This window comes from Anthonomus grandis, chromosome 5 (assembly GCF_022605725.1).
Source record: "Anthonomus grandis grandis chromosome 5, icAntGran1.3, whole genome shotgun sequence".
Lineage (NCBI taxonomy): Eukaryota > Metazoa > Arthropoda > Insecta > Coleoptera > Curculionidae > Anthonomus > Anthonomus grandis.
Window position 1 is genome coordinate 17,214,152 of NC_065550.1, and position 26,136 is coordinate 17,240,287.

The window sequence follows — 26,136 nt, forward strand, 5'->3', positions numbered from 1 at the left end:
TTAACAGCAGACATTATAAATACAGGATAAATTTATAGTACCTGCTTATGACACGAAGTGTGCCGATAATCGAGTTTCAAAGTGAAACTTGTTATGAAATTAACAAATATTTTTAAAAATGAACTTTAAGCGTTAAGATATCTGTGGTTTAAATTATCTTACCTATCATCCAATATCTAAAATACAAAAGAGGGAAACTAGGAATATTTTCTAGCAAAGCTTTAGTAATAACCCGACATAATAAAAAAATAGTTTATTTTCAACATATCATAAATTATTATAATAAAATAAATAAAAACTCTAAATATGTATAGTTATAAAATAAAAACTAATTCTAGATATATTTAAACGAGCAAATTGCAAACATCTAATTTTCTACAATAATGAACACCACGATCAAGCAAAATACTGCTTTTTAGCTTACATCAATATTAAAAAAAGATAATTGTACAGAACAGGATAGCAACTGAAAGCAATTATTAAATAAGAAGTAGGAGGAAAACAGTCGAGCATTTACGGTACGTAAAATGTTTCACTACTTCAGTTCACTACTCCATTCTGACAAAATTGTTAATTCTCACCTCCTTAAAAAATACACAATTTTCTTTCTATTTTCCAATTTAAATAAGTTTGATAGATCTTCAGATTATTTTCTAGTCTAAAACTTAACCTTATATGGAATAATATAATAACCAACAGTAATATACCAACCCAAATCAGCTATGAAAATCTGGTAAATGAGAAAATATCTGAAGAAATGTTAAAAGCGCTAGCCCATGAAAAAAGTTATGAAAAAAGGTACTGAAACAAAATAAGAAAATAAAGAATAAATCAAATAAAAAAATGGTAAAGGCTTTGGATTATTAGATCTTTTCTAAATATGTAAATTTATGATTGCTCTGTAATGTATTGATTTATTAATATTAATTCCCTATTAATAATAATAACAGGTTCCTAAACCTTTTATAGAATTTGCAAGTTTTACTTAAATATTTCTTACATGCATCATATTTCTTTCTGAATTTGTATTTTGCGATTAACAATCGGAATAGTAAAATACTTAAACAAAATTTACAATGATTTGGTCGAATATTTGAACATAATACCAACTAAAATACTTTCTGGAAAATAATTGTCGATTTAGAACTGTGTTTCATTGAAGTAGTTAAACTACACGAGTTAATTTTTTTGTTAATACATATTATTTAATATTAAGGAAAAAGTCCATTCTGAAGTGGAGTCAATATAATATTGAAAAGTTAGTAGGGAAAGTCTTTTCTCCATAAATAAAATGCTAATCCTCTAATTTCAGGAACACTTGCCGAAATGCATCACTCCTGAAATTAGAGGATTAGCATTTTATTTGTGGAGAAAAGACGTTCCCTACTAACTTTTCAATACATATTATCTAATTTTAACATAGGATATCGTTTATAATAATCCATGAGACCTAATATAACAACATATTTATTTTCACTATTAAAGAACCTTTTAATTAATCAGATTTGCAATTGTCTATCTTCTTCTAATAATCCATTTATACCCTGCATGATATTTATTTTGCTATTTTGACTTATTTTAGCATTCCATAGTTCAGATTGGGAAACAGATGCTTGGAAAACTGCACAATTCTCATTAAAATCAGCAACAGATGCAATACCAAAAAGGGAACTTTATAGAGAAGGGAAGGTATATCGATTAAACGAACATTGGACAAATGATCAATGATAATACTGTTATAATGCTCCTAAATTACTTTTAAAGTTCTAGGTCAATGTAGGGGAGTGTAAGGCAAAACGGCATATCAGGCAAAATGATATACTTTCCCATTCTACGGAGATTTTAAATATATTCGGCAACACTGTTCCCAATTACTATAAGCTTACTCGCGGATGCGATTATTAGTAATGATCCGGCCAAACAGGGTTGTAGTGCTTGTCAAAAAAAGTTTTTGTTTACACGTGTTGGAGCAGGCAGAAAAGATTAAGGTATGTTATTACGTTTTTGTCGCTTTTTGGCTAAATATAAATAAAACTGTTCACATTTGCATATAGTTTTGCAACCATAATGTAGTGAAGTAGTTTTTTAATAGTGTTTTGTTTCAATAGATTATAATGAAATAATTTAAAAAATGTTACCAAGAGGCAAAATGACATAGTATGTCGTTTTGCCTTTCAGTGTGAATATGCCGCTGATTATTCATTAATACAGGAAATTTGTTTTAGAATGGTGTCTAACTACTCCAGAAAATCTAATCGCCAATCCTGGTCAACGGCAGACATGCATGAGGCAGTTCGAGAAAAAAAAGGAATGGGTTGGTTAAGGGCTTCTAAGGCATTCAATGTTCCACAGGCAACCCTGCGAAGGCATTATAATAACAAGAATTTGTACGCTCGTGAAGGGAAGAAAAGTCTGGGAAGATTTAGAAAATCCTTAAATGAAGAAATGGAAAAAGCTTTATTAAAGCACAATTTGGATTTAGAGTCAAAATTTTTTGAGTTAACACAAATAGAGCTCCGTACGGTTGCAAACGAGCTTGCCGATTGTAGTGGTATGCCACACCAGTTTAACAAAGTGAAAAAAATAGCTAGCAGAGGGTGGTTTCGTGATTTTATGTCAAGACATCCAATAATATCGCTCAGAAAGCCAGAAGCAACGTCGGCAGCACGGGCCCGGGCCTTCAATAAAGAAGAGGTAGCAAAATATTTTCAGAACTTGGAAAAAATAATTAAAAAGGAAAAAATAAACCCGACGATGATTTATAACATGGATGAAAGTGGAATAACCAATGTCCAAAAAACTCAAAAGATTGTTGCTCAAAAAGGCAAGAAGCAAGTAGGGTCACTAACAAGTGGAGAACGCGGATTTCATACAACTGCCGTGATTTGCGTAAGCAGCATTGGTAACTATATCCCTCCAGCTCTAATTTTTCCTACCAAAAAGAAAAATGAACTACTTTATGATGGAGCACCTCAAGGAACGCTTAAATTGTATAATAAACCTGCCTATATGATAATACCATTATTTTTTAAATGGATTAAACATTTTGTTCAATATGTTAGACCACTGTCGATAATAAAGCCCTGCTAATTTTGGATGGGCATACAAGTCACAAAGATTATAGTGCCCTAAAATATGCAAAAGAAAATTATGTAGTGGTTTTTTGTTTACCAGCACATTGTACCCATAGACTTCAACCACTAGTTGTGTCATTTTTTGGACCTCTGGGATCCTATTATGATCAAGAAGTAACGAACTGGTTAAAAGCAAATCCTGGGAGGATAGTGTCGATGTATCACATTTCTTCACTGTTTGAAAAGGCGTACAATAAAGCAGCCACTGTAGGAATTGCTGTTAGTGGCTTTAGAGCAACCGGTATTTGCCCACTAAATCCACAAATTTTTCCGGATCATCTTTTTGCCCCCAGTTTAGTAACATCGCTGGTTGAGGATACCGAAAACACGGATATTGAAAATGCAGGTAAAAACTCACCTAACAAACATAATGATGATAAGGATGACAATAACCAACCCGGATGCTCGAAGGACAGTGGCTGTTCAACTTTCGGTAAGGTCCCTACTTCGAATAATAACGGAAATAAAATGGCAAATATATCGAAAATAGATAAAATTTTAGAAGAAATACACCCCAAACCTGTAGCTAAGATAGCAATAAAAAATCAAGAAAGGAGTCTCAAAGTGTCTTAACAATTTCTCCATTGATTAACGAGTTAAAAGAATTCGAAATAAAAAAAGAGAAAGAGAAGTCAGGAAAAGTAATCGAGCCCGGGTTACCAAACAAGTTTTTTATGATTCAGATGAAGAACTTGAACCTTTTGGAAATGAATCAGAGGACGAGGATGATCCAGCGTACATCTACTGCAATGAAGTTTTCAGTAGATCTAGGTCGAAGGAGCAATTGATAAAATGCCAACTCTGCAAAATGTGGGCTCACACTGACTGCGCAGATGTGTCAAAAAAAACCAAGCAATTTATTTGCGATGCATGCAAAGATTAGTTTAAGCAAATGTATTTTTTAAAGAGTGGGATCTTTAGAATAATGTTTTCCTTTTGTTCTTTATGATTTTATTTGTTTTCATTAAAAGTTTACTTTATATACATTTGTTTAATAAATATTTTAAACCATACATATTTTTTGTTTTGAAATTTAATGTCATTATGAATATGTATGTCATTTTGCCTACCTGCCTATGTTATCTTGCCTACACAGTGGTGGGCAAAATGACACTTTGAGGTATTTGTTAAATATTTTATTTCTGGTGAACATGACCTGCTTTTAGTCTTAAACTTTTGTATATATAGTTTACATACACCAATAATATTTTAAACATTAGAATGCGTTTAACATTTTTTGAAAAAAAATTATGCGGTCTTAAACACAAAGTATGCCATTTTGTCTTACACTCCCCTTATATAACACGAAATTTACTTATACATACAACTGACCACATATTTGAAATTTGACAAAACAAGAAAAAAGGAATATCTCAATAGTAAGACTAAAGTGAACTAGTATCTACAAACTAGTGTAAGCTTCATTAAAACGTCAGTGGCTTTTGCGATAATCGAAAATAGTTAACCTAACTAAAATTTTGTTTTGTTTACACTTGATTTTTAATATTAAGTTATTTTAGTCTGTACTGTTATTTGTCTTCTCTTCCATGTAATTTCCTTTTTTCCTTGTCATGAAAATCTCTACGTTTGAAACATATCGTGTATGTACATAACTTTATATAAATTTCATTAAAATATAAGTGGTAAGAAATTTACTGTCTTTTATTTATCTTATAAATTTGGAGATTGTTTAATGAAGCATATCCAAAATACTATTGCATAGTCAACGGTAAGTACTTTGAACCTATTACATGTTAAAAATTTACAAAAAAGCGATCAAAAGTCCTTTCTATCCAAAGATAATAACTGCCTCTAGCTTTGAAGATTAAATAAAAAGCATATGCTACTTTAAATAGACTGATGATGAGCCCTTAGATTGATGTGTTCTGGCACCTTGTAGAAATAAAAAGAACACTATCACCCTTTCAAGGTTTTCTACGTATAACAATTTCTAATCGAATTTTCTTCGGAAAAATGTATCAAATTTTGTAACACCGAAATCGGACTGTATGATAAATTTTTTTTTGCCAAATATAATATTTACAGAGGAGGCTGCCTTTTCATTAAATGAGGAATTAATAAAAACCTTAATCATTGCTGATAAGGAAAGGAAATAAGAAAAATGATTAGATTATGGACAAAAACACGCATTACGCGTAAAAGGTATGGATGGACGAGGTTAATAGTAGATTTTTATGACCGCATTATTTAAAAAAAAAACCCAAATAGTAATCCCCATTTGGAATTTTTATCATTCGAATTGATTTCTGCATGCTATTCCAAATGGTAATGACCTGGATATTACACAATCACAAACATGGTTACAACAAGACGGTGTTCTGCCTTTTGAACGAAGTACACGGGAATATCTCAATAGTAAGACTAAAGTGAACAGCTAGAGGAGGTGCTGTGAATTGACCGACGGAATAAGATTCCTAAGCTATAGTTCTTTATACATTATTTTCCATGGGTTTCTTTTAAGGATCGCATATACAATTTCGTCTACAAAATTTAGAAGAATGACTAAGCGAATAAAATCTCTTGAAAGGGATATCTCTTGTGATAATATACAATCTAATATTTCTATAATCGATTCAGCTTTTGTCAAATTGTTTCTGGTGATCACTTCAAACATTTATTGAAATCAAACGTTTTTGCATTAGTTTTTTGCACTGAGGAAAAAATGTTAAGGATTTTTATTAAAAAAGATTGCAAGTAACCATGTTTATAATTTTTTACGGTAAAAAAATGTGCAACAAAAACATAAATTGCTTGGTTCTAGTCTTTTCTAAAAATATACACTTTGGTAAAGATAATGGCTATATTCTTTTCTTTACAAAGACTCCTGTATGTAAAATATATCCAGAAGATATTGTGATTAAGAATAACCATTAGATTCATCAGTGAAACCAGAAAAATATGGTCATTTAGCTGCATAAAAACAAGCTGCAATAAAATTTAAAAATCCAACCTTATAGAAATCTTCATGAAAATATATCAACAGAAAATAAAAAAAAAAACAAACAAAAAATTCTCATTTCCCAAAAATAAATCTCAAAAATTTAGTATAACTTTTGTGGTACAAGCAATTAGTTTTATGTTAATGCAATTAACAGTTACTTTTTTTCCTACTGATTGGACACTTACAAGTGCAAAAGATTTTAAAAGTAACCAAAATGGAAAATTTCGTATAAGTTTAAATGTAAGTAAATAAAAACGCAATTTCAAATTAACCTTAAAATTAACTTAGCCTTACATTAAATCACACTATATATTTTCACGACCTTAACACTCCACATAATATGCATCATCAGCAGAATAGTTCCCTTTTTATTGCTCCCCTGAATATTGGGAATCAGCCCTCTATTTGAAGGTATACATATCAATAGTGGAAACTTCACTATCATAAGTATACAGATCTTTATGAACCTCCATAAAAACAGTTTTACTATTTAACAATTCCGAGTTCTTTTTTACACGAAAGAACTTGGCGGGACGATCCTTCTGGAATGGATTTAATATTTCTTGCAACTGCTGTAAGTCTGTTCTCGATTTGTTTGCTAAGCCGACGAGCAGAAATAGCAGCTGCGGATTTCTTTCTATAAACTCTTGCAAAACAACACCAATATATTTAACATGACAACATTCTTTCACCATGTAGTCGCAACGCAGCACTATTCGTCTTAAATTGTTGCTGTTTATTTTCAGTAGGGATGAGAACACTTCTTTCAGGTGTACGTGTTTATTCTCGAAACTAATGGAAAATTAAAAAATAGTAAATAATTATGGTTTAAAAAATTAATTTACGTAAAAACGTGATATACTTACTGTAAATCTCTCAAAGCGGTGGCATGTGGGAGGGCGTGGCAAATATACCTGTTTAAATTCTCGTTAGTGTTGTAACTAATTATTCGAACAAATTGAAGGTTTTTGCACGTTTTAAACATCTACGGATAAAAATTTATATTAATCATCAGGTTTCCATTATAACTTAATGCAATACAAAGTGTGGTAAAGTAATTTTTGTTTGTTTGAGAGCAACTGAAGGAAGTATAAGCAATCTATGTGATATAGCTTAACATAATAAAAAGCGTATTTTTCTGGATATCCCTATTATTTTCATTAGATAAGACTATACATTGTAGTAGATTTATTAGACATTAATAACATTTTTTTTAATGTACATTAAATGTTGCAATAAAAAATAGCCAGTTTAAAAGCTGCCAAAAAGCTAGGTGTGGCAAGAAATGGGTACACCTTAATAAAGAAGTATACAGGGTGTTACAAAATTCGGTGTAAGTATTTTAAGATCTCATTGTTAGAGTCAAAATAAGACTTTTTTTCCTATAAGCATGTATCCTAAAATGCACACCTTCAGAGCTACAGCTCGCGCAAATTGCTTGAAGAAAATCTATTCTATTTCTATGGAACAGTGATTACAGTAAGTTATGCATTTAATCTTGGAAAATGTGCAAGTTCTCTCTTTTGTAGGGGTTCTTGACATTTTCCGTCCCAACATTCCAATTTTAGGGGAATATTTAAGGGCGCAATGATAGCCCATATCTATTTAAATTGCGGTAATTTCGTTTGGATTGTCCAATGCTCAAACATGTACATTGCGAAAATTCACAACCCCATCTCCCTTAAATTGGGCTTCGTCCGCGAAAAAGATACGGGATAAAAAATTAACATTCCTCGTGGATAGTGCCCAGTGCGAGAATTCCAAGGGTAGCGAAAAATCCTGAGGCAGCAAACCTTAGATGCGTTGGATGTGATAAGGGTACAAGCCGTATGGATACAAAAGCCTGCCGACACTTACTTGACAAATACCCAAACCCTGCGCTATTTGTCTAGTACTCAAGCCAGGATTGACGTGGATGGCATTCAAAATCTGCAACTCTGTCGCTGGGTTGCGGACTTCTCGTGGTCGCCTGGAAGTCTGAAAGCTCCCGTATTCTTGGAGGTGCCGATGAGAATTTCTAAAAGTTCGCTTATGAAGACACGGTGATTAGGAAATCTTATTGCGTACAACCATCATGCTTCCAGCGCACTACCATCAGCCACCCCATGTATTTTGTTTATAACAAAACGAATGTCAGCAAAATGTTCAAACGAATATGGTTTATTTTGCATTTTAATCTTATTAAACAGAAAAATGAAATTAAAACAAAAAACACAAAAATTTTTAACAATATCGTGACAACAACTAAAAACGCCTGTTTACCTATTTGACATAACACATCGAAAAAATTAGTGAACAAAAAGAAAAATTAACGCAGTCATGGCCTACTTCATTTTTTCTAATTTGATATTTTGACAGGGTTTAATAATGCTCCTTTTCCTTTTAACAAAAATTTTAGATTTTATCATGGCTAACTAAATGACGTTGTTAGGTTTTTAAATTTCTTATCGGAAACATAAGATAGAAGCCATCAGAAGGCTCTCTGAATCGTCCCCTAAAATTGCATTTACACAATGTTTGGGACAGAATATGAAAAGACCATCCAAAAAACGAGAACTTTTCTGAAGATTTGACGCATAACTGTGGTCACGCGAAATAATCAATTTTTGGATAGGAGTGGCATTAAAAGTTTTATAAAGTCAATTTTGCAAATACCTATAGCGGAAGTTTAAATTATTTTTCTAGTAATATCGGAGTAATCAGACACTTAAAGTATTCTTGCATTATCATTATGAAGATGAAAGTTTATATGCAAACTACGTATTTTTAGATAATTTCCGAATAATATTAATAAGAAAAATTGCTTAATTTTTCTATTTTCCCTTAAAAATAACGAATGTTAATATATATACATTTAATTTAATAGTATTAATTTATATAATAAAAATCTTATAAATATAAAACAACGAGAAAAGTAATAATAAAAAAAGTAATAAGCCTAAAAAATACAATGTAAGATATGTAATTAAATGTAGAATACAATGCGACAACGCACCTGATAATATTTAACTGTAGCTTGGCCGAAATTATAATTATGCCATTAGGTTAGATATCAGTTTATTTCTTAATATATATTTTTACCCTATTAATGTCATAAACTTTTTGTAATTATTTTTCCATGCAAAATCACTCCCTGAAGTTTGCTGCACTTATTCAGTAACAGTAAAGTTTAGTGAAAATTAGTTTTTGAAGCTTTTAGAATAATGTTCACTTATGCCTGACTGGTATTTTAACTGGGTTTTTTTACATATGATTGTAATAATTGCATCGGGATGTATGCGATTTACTTGCTTAAATCAATCATTTAAAGATTTTTTTTCCGTTTGTTTAACATTAATTTCAGGGTGTATTTTTGAAAAAGCACGTAGAGTTATAATATGGTGAAGAATAATCCTAGGAGTTGCATCCCATGCTGTATTTTGATTTTTTTTTAACTGCGTTTATTAGTGTAACTGATTTTACTAGTGCTAGATAAATCATAATAAGAATATTTTTACATAAATTTTCCACTTTGGATCTGAAAAGTGAATACTGTCAGGTTGAGTTGGCTCCTGAACATCAAGAAAAGACGGCTTTCCCGATGGATGCTGAATCTCTGCCACTTTTGAACGGATGATGGAAATGATTTAAACTGAACTGTTCTGGAAGACTTGCTTTGTTTACCTTGATGATATTATTGTGGTAGGAAAATCGTTTGAGGATCACATGAAAAATCTAGCAGAAGTGTTTTTGAGGCTACGAGATACTGGTTTAAAGATGAGCCCAAAGAAATGTCATCTGTTTTAAAAGACTGTGCAGTATCTGGGTCTCGTCGTAGTTTTCAGGCAAGAAGTAGCGCTTAACAAGGCAAAAGCCCAAACTGTCAAAGATTAGCCAGTTTTTAAAGACACATGAACTATACAGCTTCTTGGGATTATGCACTTATTGCAGATGCTATGTGAAGGGATTTGCCAAGATTGCCAAACTACTGACTAGACTGACAGAAGGAGAATAAAAGTTCCAATAGTCCAAGACTAACAGGAAGCTTTTAACCACCTAAAAGTGCTTATGCAGATGCTCTATCAAGAAGACCCCGTCTAGAGGAATGCAAACATTGTCAGTGGGCAGAGGAGACTACTCAGTTGTTAAAAACCACCAATGTCGATGATACTTGACAAAATGGGGATCTTATAAGAGACCAAGAGAAAGATCCCAATATCCAGAGAATCCTAATGAATCCTATGAATAAAGAAAGGGAAGAAGCCAACTTGTATTCCATTGTGCCCAATATCAACTCATATTGGGCACAATGGAACTCCCTATTTTTGGAAGATGAACTCTTGCGGCTGAAAATAGTTAACCACGACGGCAAAGACGAAAGAAGGGAAATCGTTGTGTCTAAATATCAGATTTCGGAGTTGTAGAAAAAATTCCATGACAATATGTCAGGATGACATCTTGGATTAACAAAGACCTTAGGAAAAGTGAAGGAAAATTTTTACTGAATCAAGAGCAAGACAGACGTAAAGGACTGGTATAGGAAATGTGTACCGCACATATAGCAGCAAGTAATGGGCCGCAGAGAAAGCAGAATCTGTCTGTCAGTGAAACTTCAAACATCGTGGGATGGGCTATACAAAGTGCTGGAAGCCATCAGCCATGTTCTTTGCCGCATACAAAAGGATAAGCGGATAAATTTTGAGTCATTTACTTTAACCGATTGGCTTCTCATTATGAAAACTATGAAGACGCTGAGCTGCGGCAAATCCAACCAGATTTGACATTCGATGAATTCATGACCCATCATTCTAATATCCGAAAGAGTCGGTATGGCGTGACCTGTAGTACATTGTGTGGCTAAGGATTTAAAAACGTCTGGAGGAATAGCTGAAGTTTTCCTTACAAAGTTCAGAAAAATTCAAGAGCTGCATCAGTCTAACCCCAGAGTTGGGTAAGCACTTAAGAACACCGATGAAGAGACCGGTAAAAAGATTTTCTACATGGTTGCCAAAGAGGCGTCACACCGAAAGCCAACGCTTTGTGTTCTCTTAAGGAGTAGTTGCTTGCCGAGTATCTGAAAAGCCTACCAATTCACAAACTCATGCAAACTCGATAACCTGGACTGGAGGACGATTCGCAGCATGTTAGAAGTGGTCTTCAGGTCTATAGGCTTGCAAGTTTGGGTGTGCTGTTAAACTTCGTTCTCTGGAGAAAACCGTTGATTGTTATTTCTACAAGAGATTCAGTTGTAAGAGGGGGAACCTTCTGCCGATATTGACATCCACTATCTTAGGAATCATTTCGGTACGATATTATCTTAAAAAGGCAGCAGCGACGATATTGGCAACGCCGCCATCCATCCGTTATTCCGGAATGATACAAGCAATATAATCAGTTAGGGAGTAAATCAGTTGACTATTTTTGTGTATCGAATATTTTAATTCAGACCTTAACGAACAGTAAAAACTCTACAATACTTACTTCTATGAGAAACTTGCCATCCAAATAGGATGGTACCTCCAAAGTAAATCTTTCCAGTTTAGTCCAGTTAGTTATGTAGGGATAAGCATTCAAAATTGTCACATTACAACTAAAATAATAAATATTTCAGTCCTGTTTCAAACACTACACTAATTATAGAAATAACCTGGAACACTGCATTAATTCTAGTGTAGTTAAATTGGGACAATTTTTTATTACTTCCACTATTCGGTATTTTCGTTCTAAACGTTCCACTGAATATCCCTTTGGGACAGGTGTACCTTAAAATAATATATAATACTACAAACGATTGTACTACTACAAACGATGGTAATGCCTTACGTTGCAAGATACAGGTTTTAGTACTGAGTTTCTTTAGCCTTTTACTATTCTTTGATCTTAAAAAGACCAAAGTTGCGTTTATATATTCCGGGGTACAAAAGCACTTATGATGGAAGAAATTGAGCTCCCTAAAGTTGACTTCTGTAATTTGCTTTGTCATATATATCACCTAGAAAATAATTAATTAAAACATTGTAATCAACTAATTTTATTTTATGTTTACCCGATGAGCTTCATCGTCATAAGGCATTTCTGATTTATATGTCCGCAACAAATCCCAAGCTTTTTCCAGTGTTGATTCAAACGGTTCAAATATTGATACATTTTTTAATGGAATAATTTGATCAGCTGGAAGACGCTCTAAAAAAAATTTTTAAATTCGTATGTAATCGGTGCCTTTTCTATTAAGATAAAGTTTGTTTGGCAAAAGTCAGGTTTTTTGTATTCAAATAAAGCAACTATGCCAAACAATCTTTAATCTTAAATAAAAATACCATATTTCATAACAATTGACTTAAAGCGTCTACTCTCGAAGTACTTCGCAAGCCCGAAGGCTTTGTAATCCAAAAAAGCAATGTTTGCTCTTGATTTAATGACCAACTTGTTCAAAAATTGCAGATGGACCACGAGTGCATCATATTTAATGGCGACAGTATTCATATCGTCCGTGTCACATATCTAAAAATGTATTAACACTTTGTTAAATATGTAGTTTTTTTTTAATATGCAAAATGCCGATGATTTGGAAAATATTTATTTAACATTGCTTAATGGAAACCCTACAAGTACTTCTTCCCTTAGTCCAGTCGCTCAGAATAACCTAATATAACATATTATATAAAATACATAAGACAATTAGATAGATATACTAAGACCTTAAAATAGTGGTATAAAAGTATACGGATTACATAAAACAGGTTTGGTTGGAATAGAAGATTTCACCGGTACGTCGTATCAATGGTACATACGTCCGAAAAAATGTATTTATTATTATTCATTCACACAGCTTAAACTATTTAAAATACAAATTACAATTTTGGATTATTTATAAAAGTCCACTTCTATGACATCTGTTAGTATCAATAGTACGGGATTTAAAACATAAACTTGCTTGGGTTGCAAGATCACATTTTAAATCTGTCCTTTAAATTTTATAAATAATCTTAGAGCATCTCTTAACGATTTTTTCTTCCTGAATATTAAGTACTTCATTGGCTTGGCAGTGAAAAATATCATCTCTTCCACCTTCTAGCAATGAAAAATGTCATTGAAGTAAAATGCCATGTATCAATTTGACAATACCGATTATCTATTACTATGGTTCCTAATATATTTTTCGGATCAAGTGGCCCTCTAACTACTCGAGGGAGTAGATTAGATATTAAAAGGATTTTATTTTTTATTGCTGATTTTCCGCGTTTTTTGTGCAGCTCACTTTTAACCCACAATTTTCCTGACGTAGAGTGGCAGATTTACCGAAAGGCAACATGGTCTGGGACGGCAAAATTCTGGGCAATTTAAGAATGGAAAAGTATTTATGGTAAAACCTTTTGTTGTATTGCATTGAGAATGTTTGTTTCAAATTTCTGTAGTGCTGAAAGATCATAGATGTTTTTTTTTCTTAAAACATGTTTAGGTTGAACATGTTTTAAGGACAACAGTTGGCAGTTGCACATTACTGTTAACAACGAAGATAAATGCTCTTGCGTTGTTGACAGTCATTGCGTCACAGATTTGTTGCTGTCAATAGATTATGTTGGAATTATCCATGATCTTGCAACTGAAAAATCAGTACACAGAAATGTGAATGTGTGTTGGAAAAAGAGGTTCATGACTTCGCTGTAATAATATAAATAAATTAAATGAGATGACGAGTAAATTAGATTTAGATAAAATGGATCATGATTTACTTAAAATAAAAAGCATGACTTTTGTATTTGATTTTTGTCTAGTTAAGGTATATAGTTCCATATAAAAAATCAAATTTGTTAAATTGGCGAAGTAAAACCATAACTCAATATTTTGTTGGAAAAACATATTTTACATTATAGCGGGTTGGGAAGGGCGGGAAGACTTTTCTCCACAAATGAAAATGCCAATCTTTTGTCAAGAGTTATGCATTTCGATGAGTTCAGTCATCATCATCATCAGACTGTAACACTACATAACTGTGATGTTTGCATGAAAAACAATATTTTTACATAATTATAATTATATATAAAACATTATCATAATTATTGTTTTTCATGTTCAAATGGAGTCAATGGAGTGACAAAAAAATCAATATTCTGGTACCCTGCTTCTATGACAATTGTATAATATGTCTATAGAGCAATGAGGCTCTAACATTAATATATACGCTGTCTACAAAAATATAACAAACACAAAAAAATACTACTAAAGTAAAAAAAGTAAAGAATATTTTTTTATGCTAATAATCAAGAGAACAAGTAACTAGGAGTTAGTGTATTAAATAGTTTTAGAAAAAACTTGAATTATACTTACCCACACTTCTTTAAGTGCCATAAGTTCAGGAAAAAGGGTGCACAATCCAGAAGTCACAGTTTTGTTCCTCGTAGGCACATGACAACACAGTCTCCTTAGCATATATAAATTATTTTTATAGTAGCTAATATCCATGTTATGCATAAAGTCTGCTATGTGAACTGATACTGCGAGAGTTGTTAACTAAAAAATAGAAATATGTTTTGAAAACTTTTATGTTTTGATTATTTTATTTCAATATTAAATAAGTGCTTACTTTCTTATATAAAACTATATCTTTTGGTTTAAAACTTAATTTTGTATTAAGGGCTAATAGTTCTTCTAAGTTTGGCAGTTTTTGAAGAACACTTCTAAGGACGTTCACTTCAACCCAATAAATTTTATTAATATTAAGATGTCTGATGTATGTGTATGAAACATGCTCATTTAGATATTTAAGCAGACTCTTTTCAATAAATAAATAATTGCCACTTATATCAAAATTCCTAAAAAAATCACTATTATTGAATACATATTTTTAAAAATATAGAAACTTACCTTATAATATTCTTGTCTCTTAAGAGAAAATATGTTTCTGGAAAAGCCTCACAAAAATTGATGACATCATTTGTTGTTAAGTAACTGAATATCTCTTCCCATACTTCTAATGACAGATCAACAGTCAATGAAGAATTTTCTTTTTCAGACACACAATCTTGGTTATTATTTGTATATAATGTTATAGGGTCCAGTTTTTTTGTTTCAGTCAGATTAGCCATTTGGAATTATGTATTTCTGTAAAAGATTTTTCTAAATGATGCATGGAAGCAGTTCAATTACCAAATTAGTTTAGTTTAGATTGATATTTACTTTTTATTTTATTCATTAAATTCCCATTACAAAATGTAATCTCTTGCACCAATTTTAATTTGGGTTCAAGTGTTCATTGAAGTTACATTATTCAAACTAGATTAATCAGTTAATAATTTTCAAAGCTTCATTAGCAGCTTTGAGACATGGATCTGGTGACTTTTTCAGGTTTAGGTTAGCAAAACCAACTGTCCTACATTAAATTTCTCAGATTAAGGATTGAAAGGTATCTGAATTTGAAATGAAATTAATAAGTTAAAATGTAAGAAGTAGAGTAACATTTTTTATGATGTTAAGTACATTATACATTAATAAATATGACATGGATACAGGGTTACTGCTCCTTCCAAATTCCCATAATAACATACATTGGACACTAACATTACTAAATGCTCTTCAAGAAAAGGAACAAATTTAAAAATCAAATAGGTTTTACATTTTAAAAACATACAGCTTATCACACTTTTTTTATCTGATAAAACGTGGTTTTAGTTAATAAATTAATTAATTTTGTTTGCAGATCATAGCAAATAAATTAAAACAAAAAATCTCAGGCTTTTCAGGACTTTAGGTCCTAAAAAAAGGAAAATTAGTTTTAGTGTCAGTTACTCCATGGGCCACCAAAAATGCATGGGAAGTCACCCATGCATTTATAACATAATATATCAACATAAATCACATACATTGTTGCAAGTAGTTCTTAATTTTAAATAAAGTTAAAATGATTCAGGATTTAATGCACAAAATGTGAGTTTATACAAAAATGTCAGATATCTTCTATAACCTACATAAGTATTATGTTGCTATTTAAATACATACCGATTTAGAAAATACTATCTCACATGCTCAATTATTGAAAAGAAGACGAAAATTAACTTATTCACATATTTATAAGAAATATAAACTTAATAGATTTTTTTTATATACCCATGAGCTAAGGTTTTTTCGCTGAGCTCATTTGTTCCTTTTAATATCCTACCTAATTTTATTTTTAATTAAAATAAAAAAGAACAAAAAAATTTGAACCAACATTTTATAATCAATATCAGATATACTTATTATCTAATCCTAATTACTAAGACAAGATATGAAAATATCAGTAATAACAATGCATATTTAATGAAAAATAACACTAATCATAAATAAAAACATAACTAATAGGTAAATCATAAAATATACATAATATGACATGACATAAAATATAAATATGACAAAAAAAAGTACTAGAGGTACATCAACTAAATAGATTTACAACATTATGTGACAATAATTTTTTTACATGATGAGGAGACATGTTAAAGAGGTTGACATCCAAATTCAAATTGACAAAGTTAAACCAAGCTATTCTGCATGCAAGCATATTCTGTATAAATGCTCTTTCTTTGCTAAATTTGTGATATATGTTTGAAAGTAAAAAATGTTTTGTCTTTTAGTATTAATTTAAGGCACAACAATGCTGATAGGAATTCTGGGCAGTTAATATCACCATTTCATAATGAAAAAAACAGGCAAACCAGCACAAATGGCTTCCTGATGAAGGAAAAGCATATTGAATCTGCTGGGTAACAAGTACCGATTGTATCCTTGTTCAGAGAACTCCTTAGAACATTGAATACTCTAAAATAAACACTGGCTGTTTTGGATTGAGCACATCTACACAGGCGGCAGAGGGGATATATTGTTGATAAACATGCTTAGTATTCCATGTTGCCAGTGATTATTCAATTTTAACAGAAGAAAACAAAGTGATATAATAAATTATTGTAATTAATAAAACCTAAACCATAATTTATTTAAGGTTCAACTCAAAACCTTCATTCTTAATGGGTTTTTCTGATATAATCATTGTTCTATCTCTGACAATCTTAAATGTTAATTATGAACCTCTAAAATTTATTACACTCCTTCTTCTCTACTTATAATTATTATAAATAAACTAATACAATACACTTTGTATGGCCCACATAGCTCTTGTTCTTGGCTTATACCTATAATTTATTTTTTTTTTATTTTGTAATATATCTCTTTTTAACAGTTAACATTTACCTTTATCTCTTTTTTGTAAATAAAAAAAAATCTATGGGGTACAATAGAACTGCAACAGAGCAGCCTGCAGTGTATGAAATCAATCACATACCATCCAATGGGTAAATTTTAATGAATAACTGGCATCAGAGTCCCACACTACTGGAGGTTCAGAAACTACTAATAGAGTATTTCTTCAATAAACAAAGAAAAAAAAATTAAAAAGAGCCTAATAATCAATGAGCTTTTAATTTAAAACAATAAATATTTACACTTACCACAATGACTGCTATTCAAAACAATATGAGGTGACTAGTAATTAATAATTGATAATTATTTCCTTCTATATTTGCAATTACTCTATTTTATTAATACTGAAATGGAAAGTTTTTATACATTTAATATTCCATCAAATTCCTTTGTTTATAGATATCATCTGATCTAATATCTGGTGACTGGTGGATCAAGACGGAATGACAGGAATTACGTACGACAAGTTTTAAGCCTCCTTTCCAACCCAGAGTAGAATTAATAGCATAGTGGCAAAATGCGTTTCTTTTTCAAGTTTCATTATTGATTGAACTACGTACGGCACATTTTTTTATGGCTGATACCACATTATCATTTTCTTATACAGTGTGGTGACTTTAACTGGAATAAATTTCAGTTAAAACTAATAAAAAATTATCTCGCAAAATTCTTGAGACCCGTCGATTTTTGTTTATTTTTTTTTCACATTTCAAGATAGTTTTTGTATTTTTTCACCTATAGGGGGGTCCAAATTAACCCCAACTTTTTTTTTCCAAATGGAAAGCCACTTTGTTTAGACTCTCATTGAAAAGAGCCCTTTTTCTTGATTAAATTGCCCTATTTACTTTTGTGATTATCTAAAGGAGAAATACGGAAAAAAAAGCCATTAAATTATTAAAAGTTGCATTTAATGTATAAGATGCTCAAAATGAGCACCATTTACTTGTTGGCAAAGCCCAAGACGATAATAAAATTCGTTTCTGACATTTTCTAACACTTCTGGAGATATTTGTCGGATTTCTTGCCTAATAAATTCTTTGAGTTCGTCTAGGTTTCCTGGTTTGCTCATATAAATTTGACTTTTCAAATGTCCCCACAGAAAAATTAAGTGGGGGTGAGATCGGGAGAACGTGCCGGCCACTCGATTGCACCCCTTCTACCAATCCATCTGTTTGGAAAATTGTCATCTAAATACTGGCGTACATTATGAGCATAATGTGGGGGAACACCATCTTGTTGCATCCAGATTCTTTCATCATACAAATCTGGATCGAACTGACTCGGATATAAGGCACGTAAGGCTGGAACTAGTTCATGTTCAAGAAATTCTAGATATCTTTCCCCAGTTAAAGTATCATTGAAGAATATGGGCCCTATAAGTTGCCTGCCAATTATGCCAGCCCAAACATTAGTTTTCTGGGGATATTGTGTATTAGTTTCCCTTACCCAGTGTGGGTTCTCGTCAGACCAGTACCGACAGTTCTGCTTATTAACATGGCCATTTAGGGTGAATGTAGCCTCATCAGAAAAAAGGATCTCTGTGATCTGGATCGTCTTCCAATAACTCTTGAACGGGTTGCATTTTATAAAGTCGTTTGTTTGCACTTTTTCAAAATTTTTAGCACAAATTTATGATGAATAGAGTTTTCGCGAGCTACTCTTCTGGCTGCAGTTACCGGAGTTTCTTTCATCACTGACAATACATTTAATTGGGTGTTTTCATCGATTTTAGACCTTTGTCTTGAAACATCCCTCACTTGCCCAACTTCTCGAAATCTGCTTTCGATTTTACTAACCGTACCTTGGTTAATAGGTGGCAAATCTGGATATTTCTGCCTGAATAAGTGGACAACCTCTAGCTAAGTACGACTTCTGTCCCCATAACCAATCATCATTAAGATTTCAATCTTGTGGGATTCGGATAAGTAAGGCATTTTTTCAATATAAGTTAACTTATTTAACAACTGGTTAAAATTCACTTTAACAGTGACACTACAACAATGTCAGGAAATATACCAATAAAATATTTCGAGACTTTTAATAATTTAATGGTTTTTATTTTTTTTTTCGTATTTCTCCTTTAGATAATCACAAAAGTAAATAGGGCAATTTAATCAGGAAAAAGGGCTCTTTTCAATGAGATTTTAAAAAAAGTGGCTTTCCATTTGAAAAAAAAAGTTTAGGTTAATTTGGACCCCCCCTGTAGGTGAAAAAATACAAAAACTATCTTGAAATGTGAAAAAAAATAAACAAAAATCGACGGGTCTCAGGAATTTTGCGAGATAAATTTTGATTAGTTTTAGCTGAATTTATTTCAGTTAAAGTCACCACACTGTATAAGAAAAACTAATAATAATGTAATCTTGTTGCCTGCACACCAGTACTTCGATATATACAGGGTGTTTCGTTGATCATGTTACAAACTTCTAGGCTAGATAGAAAACGTCAAAAAATAAAGAATAAAAAGTTCATAAAATAATAAAATATAATAAAATAACATAAAGTTGTATGAACATGTATCCGGAAATGCTTCTTTAGGGAGCTAGATCTCTTTGAAGATAACCTTCAAAAGCTATAGTTTTCGTGTTATATCTTTGGAACTAAATTTATACTGAGATACCGCAACCAATTTTGCGACATAAATTATTGTTAGTACGTTTATCCTTTTTACCCTATTAAACAAAAAATATTTTAACCAGGTTTGTGCGAACCAAGCGGGGTATTGGGTAAATTTAGCTTTTGCTGATACTTTTGTATAATCTTCCATTACTTAACCGTGATGAAAACGAAATTAGTACTGTGTAGAATCGGTTACTGACAATGAAAAATTTTAACAATGAATGTTATTCCATTTGCTAAAAAGGGAAAATAATAGGATGCATCCTAAAATACAAATCTTTTTACAGATTGTAGGTAGTTTCTAATCTAGGGCAATATTAAGAAAATTTAATTAAATATATTTATGCGTGATTTTACTAAATTTTAAATATGAAATTTTATAGGCGTTGAAGGAATTTTTGATAAGGTGGATATAAGTTCAGCAGAAAGTTAGACTTCAGTCCTGATTAATTCTCGAACCTTGTTAACATGATCTATGGATGGCTTTTTGGCAAATAAACTTTAGCATTATTAAATAGCGTTATAAAATAATTAATTCTGGTGCTGTATCTTCATTTACTTTTAGTAAATTTTTATCAAAACGGTGATACTTGTCCGTTAAGGAGATTGCCCAACCTGTATGGTTTAATTGCTTTATATATTTATAAGATAAATATCTAGGCTTATCGAGTATACTGAGAGTGGTGTTTCAAATTAGCAATCTTAGAGTTTATGAAGTATGAAATTCCATCTCAGACAGTATTCGTAATTAGAAGTTTTCTGAGGTAGAAAGCTTTAGGAATAAGAACTATTTAGGATTATGGCTTATTAATCACAAAACCATTGTCAAACGGATTTTGAGCAAATAAATTCTATTGAAGTGCTACATCTAAAGTAGTCTAATCTTATCTAAATATGATGTGCATCTTGAAACTAGTAGATTTGATTATACACTTAACAAAAAAATCTTAGATAAAAGGCCACATTACAAATGCGAATCATAAGCTTAAGCCTTGAATGACAAATGGTTTATTAATATCAATAAGAATTAATTAAATTAAATAGTTTCTTGTGTCATTACAATGTTGTTTACACTAGTCAAAAGAATTTTTTTTTAAATTATTACAGCTAGAAAATAAAAACTATTATAAATCTATATTTCAGATAATAACATATAGGAATGAATACTAATTTAAAAATACACATTAAAAATTAGGTTAAGAAATATATTAAAAAACGTAAAGAGGTATATACAATTACAGATTAAAACACTAATAGATATATTGTGGTGCCAAGACAGACACATGATTAAAACTGAAAATTTAGGAATTCTTCTAGGATATAGAATGGATTTTTTTTCAACAAAGTTTGTATAGCATTTTTACTCTTTTATATGTTTTTCTTTCACAGGATGAGGCAGCTTATTAAAAAGTTGAATACCTATATAATGTGATCTATTTCGACTTTTTCCTAATAGGCAATGCACTGGAAATAGTTAGTTATCATGTCTATCTTGATGAGTAACAAAACTTTCTTTTACCTTGATGTAAAATAGGGTTTCCAGAATATATTAACAAGGGAGTGTCAATATGCCTATTCGAGTAAAAGAACTTCGGCAGTCCCGTCTATCGCCTATACCAGACCAAATTCTAAGAGCTTTCCTCTACAAAGATCTTTACAAAGACCAAAGATTCTTTGCAAGTGAGGGAATCCTCCATACCAGCCCTCCATAAGCCTTGATACTTTGGAAGATGCTTAAGTACGCGATTCTTAAGGTATCAGCAAAAACACACCCATACAGATAATGTAAAAGAAAAATAGTGCTGCCAAGCCTCTTACACACACTTTCAATATAGATTTCCTATTTGAATGTTGGATCAAAGAAATTTTATTTGAATGTTGGATGCCAAGGAATTGAACTAATAGTGTTTTTATAGTTTTTGTTAATGTAAAGATAATATTTTCGGTCTGATCTTGATTCAACAAAAATCTGTTTGCCAGAAACCAATCCTCAACCTGCTGCCTTGCCTCACATAGTTTTGCAAGTACTTCTGCCTATGATTTATACAAATACAAATGCAGTGGTACCATCAGGAAAAATTACAAATCCCCATACCTGCCTTCCTAAGGGAAATGAAAATTAGAAAGAGAACCGGGCCTAGCACGAAGCCTTGAGATCCCACAAACTTTCGCTCGAGCAGAGACTTGACCATTGACTTGTACCTTCTGCCAGCGATCCTACACGTAATTTAATATCAGTTTTATGGTGTTTCCATCAAATTTATAATATTTAAGTTTTTTTAATAAGATTGCTTTAAGCGAATAGTTATTACTATTCGCTTAATGTGAACTTATAATAAATTTTTTAAATATTTTGCTAAGATCGCAAAATAAGGCAGAGAGATAAAGCTGGTCTTTATACTCATTCATAATGATATGCAAAATTTCGAACACAGCAAGTTCGGTGTTTTATCTTGCCTAAAGTCGAACTGGCAATTGGTAAATAAGTGATTGGACTTAAAAAAATTAATAATTTGAATAGCAATAACTTTTTCAATTTTTTTAGGGCAATTGATAGTAAAGGAATAGGTCTGTTAGTGATCCTGTAGGGAGATATAGGAAGTTTTTATCTCTTATTTTAAAAGGTGGGGAGACCAGAGCTTGCTAGTGATTACCACCACCATCAAATCATCGAGATAAATCAAATCTTGATAAAATAAAAGAATACAAAAACTTTAGAAATAAACTAAATAAATTGATTACACAAACCATAAATTGCTATTATGTAGAAAAAGTAAATCAAAATTCTATTAATTAAATCATTTTAGAAAAAGAAAACATATAATTGATGGATGTGATTTGTTCTTAATTTTGGTTTTAACTTAGTTGTTTATGTACATGATTAGGTTTGTTAGATTAAATATGTAATGTATTTATCATTTCGATATGTTCAAATGGATAATACTTTTTGTTTTGAATTAAATACAAAATACGAATTTATTAAGTTTTACTACCATGTATCATAAAACTGTCAATTAAAGTATTTAATTTAAAACATTTCTCGGAATTTTAACAAATTAGCGCATTTTTTAAAGAAACGATAGCTTTACGTGTAAGCGTCAACTCTATTACGCATAAGTCAAATTGCAATTGTACCTTAACTCACTTGTTGACAGGAGTGTTGCCGTCAATTAAACGTCACTTGTCACCGTTTTACGTCACGTGACCAATAAATTTTTGTGAGCAAGAAAAGGTGAAGTGAACGGCGTTTCGTGTCTGTGTTTTTTTTGTGGAGAAAATTGGGAAATTCTTGCCTTTCCCCAACAAATTTAATAATTACATACTTTCTGGTAAGTGGCCTTTTGATTTTAAACAAGTTATTTAGGTATAATTTGAGGTACTTAAAAATTTGGTGCTTTATTTAGTAATAAAGCATCCATCACAAAGATCCTTCATGGCGCCATTGCCTTCTACAAGATTATTTTTATCACTTGATTACTCTAAGCGGCAGATCATTTATTAGGGTAGAGTATAAAGTAAGAATTGTTACTGGAAATAATGATTTTTGGTAGGCAGATTCAAAAAAGAAACTGTCTTTTACAGTACTATATTCAAATAACATATTTTCCTGATTGTCATCCTGATATCCAATTAAATCTAGGCAATTGCCATGATCCACTTAACTTAAGCAATCACAATGCTTTTATTTGCCATATTTATATAGAATTCCTAAATATACCTATTGCAAGAATATTAAAATCCATTCTCATTAAATATTCAATAAAAAAAATTTATAATTTCAATGGAAAAGATTAAGTATTTGAGGTACAAAGTATGAATGTCTCAGGCAGAAGATGAAATTCATTTATTATGATCATGATACTACTGAATCCCTCACTGAAAATCACATATATGCATATTTGTTTATCAGGAAGTTTTGGATGATTTCAAGAAGTTTTATAGTAAATTTGAAAATTGTTTATGTATTAGCTAATACTCCCACCTTATTTTGTGACTTCTTTAGCTTCACCGACTTAATTTTGTTAATTTTTTTAAGACATTAATTTTGGAAAAAAATTATATTTTGAGATTGGCTGTGCAAATATATTTTTTTATTGAATATGTTTTTAAAAGTTATGTTTGTTCTTATTTTTTATATTTAATGTTACATGTTTAATGGTGATTTCCAGACCCAGGTTGTTAGTAAACCACAAACAATGGCTTTGTTATTGTTGTATGCCATTTACCACCAGAGTCTGATAATGTCTTTATAGGGCAAAAAATGTGATATTTGAAATAAAATCAAACAACTTTACTTTTGTGTTTAAATTAAGTTAATAACTTGATGAAGATGAATTTTTGAAGTAAATACAATAATGAATGATTCCATTGTTAGTGTTGAAATTTCAGAAATTACTAAAGTTGTGCTTTTAGCTTTGTTAGGGACTAAAACATTCTTTGTTTGGAATTCCTTTTCATTGGTTCCAATATAAGTATTTTAAGCCTTGCTTTAATAATGCAAATTGTTATGCTTTCTATGATAACTATTTTTCTTGCTTTTTAAATATTAAAAAAAAAAATCATATGTTATATTAAAAAAAAAAGAAAATTCATAAATAAAATATGATATTTGTTATAAAAGTAAAGTTATAAGATGGTAAGCAAAATTAAAAATATTTCTACATTCCCATTTTTTTGGAGTTATTTGGCAGATAGGTATACAAACTTGTAAGTTAATAACAATGACAAACATAATTTCTTTAGCAAGCAAATACTTTATAATTGTCTAAATATCATAAATGCATTTCTATAAGGATATAAGAAAGGCAAAGTCTAGCCATGTGGCTATTCTTACTAACCGACCTAACTCTTCTAAAGAGAAAACAATATATTTTATTAAATTTATGGAAATCCCCATTTTACAAAATAAATGTACAAAATAGATTATTACATAATAGATAACTTAACCAAGTGAGTTGATACAATGTAAATATATATATATATATATATATATACATATATATATATATATATATATATATATATATATATATATATACATATATATATATATATATATATATATATATATATATATATATATATATATATATATATATATACATATATATATATATACATATATATATATATATATATATATATATATATATATATATATATATATATATATATATATATATATATATATATATATATGAACTGAGTTGACACCATTACAGCCATAGTCTGCTCAAGCTATTCTTAAAAACAGACAGTGAACTACTACATAAATCAATGTTATGAGCGTTTAAGACAGTCAGAGATCTATCGATAGGAGAATGATGGCCATATTCAGTTCTGTGCATAGGAACATGATAGAGGTCAAAATTGCATAGAGTTCTATTTGGAACATTGAGACCCACATTAGGAAGAAGGTCAGGAGCATTAATCATGCTATTAAGCAGCTTAAAGATAAAACAAAGATCAGAGTTCACATGCCTTTTGGCCAATTTATCCAGGTTAAGTCTTACTCTCATGTCCTCACGATGGCACTCATCAAAGTTAATGCCCATTTTAAATGCAGCACACCGTAAAAATCAATCTTGCACTCTCTCAATCATATCTATTGAATTCTGATATAGAGGAGACCACACTACTGAAAGAAATTCAAGATTAGATCTAACCAGTGAGACATAAAGGAGTCTATAGGCTTGAAGAGAGAGATGAGAACTATACCTGTTTACAGCACCCAACACTCTTAGTCCCTTTAAAGTTATTTTAGAGATGTGATGAACAAATCTCAGATGCTCATCGAACCACACACCCAAATCCTTGACTACATTCACATGATACTTATACCTTAAGTATTACCTCAACATGCAAATCATTAATGTCATTTTGTCTTTAAAAAAAAATCTTTTCTTATTTAGAGTTAGTGAATTTATTGATATTAAACATTTTAAAATTATTTGGTATGAAATTATACTGCTGGTTGCATTATATGAAAAGGATCTTTTCTGGATAGGTATTTTATCTATGAATGCTTGTCCTTCACAGATTGACTGCATATAAGGCTACCATAGTTAAAACTTGATAGCACTAATGAATCCCATAGAGTTTTTTTAATATGTCAATTATTATATAATGATCTTAGTGGTTAAAAGTTTTTTCTTGATCTTCTAAATGTGTGAAGTAAACCTAAGATATTATCCTATAGTTAAACCAGAA

General features: G+C 30.9%; 2 protein-coding genes across 8 annotated transcripts in view; one reads left to right on the forward strand and one right to left on the reverse strand.

Moving 5' to 3' along the window:
- Positions 1-238: 238 nt before the first annotated feature.
- On the reverse strand, positions 239-17,724 carry LOC126736264 (uncharacterized). Of its 5 annotated transcripts, XM_050440535.1 has the most exons (13): positions 17,556-17,724; positions 17,299-17,471; positions 15,253-15,445; positions 14,941-15,177; positions 14,660-14,888; positions 14,404-14,586; positions 12,393-12,576; positions 12,122-12,258; positions 11,899-12,067; positions 11,723-11,837; positions 11,557-11,665; positions 6,963-7,081; positions 239-6,888 (listed from the first exon to the last, which is right to left on the reverse strand). In XM_050440535.1, exons 4-13 carry the CDS (start codon positions 15,159-15,161, stop codon positions 6,498-6,500), a joined length of 1,857 nt encoding a protein of 618 aa, XP_050296492.1. In that variant the 5' UTR covers positions 15,162-15,177; positions 15,253-15,445; positions 17,299-17,471; positions 17,556-17,724; the 3' UTR covers positions 239-6,497. The 5 variants fall into 5 exon arrangements, with proteins under 5 accessions (XP_050296492.1, XP_050296495.1, XP_050296491.1 ...); XM_050440538.1 differs by lacking the exon at positions 15,253-15,445 and having other exon boundaries at positions 17,390-17,471; XM_050440534.1 differs by lacking the exon at positions 15,253-15,445.
- A 5,382-nt stretch (positions 17,725-23,106) lies between these two features.
- The window catches only part of LOC126736267 (AN1-type zinc finger protein 6), a 63,807-nt gene continuing 60,777 nt past the window's right edge, over positions 23,107-26,136 (forward strand). Inside the window, exon 1 of one of the 3 annotated variants that reach the window (XM_050440542.1) lies at positions 23,107-23,255. The gene's annotated coding sequence lies outside the window, so the exon portion shown is untranslated. The remainder of the gene's footprint in view (positions 23,256-26,136) is intronic. The other 2 variants (XM_050440540.1, XM_050440544.1) reach the window with 2 other exon arrangements.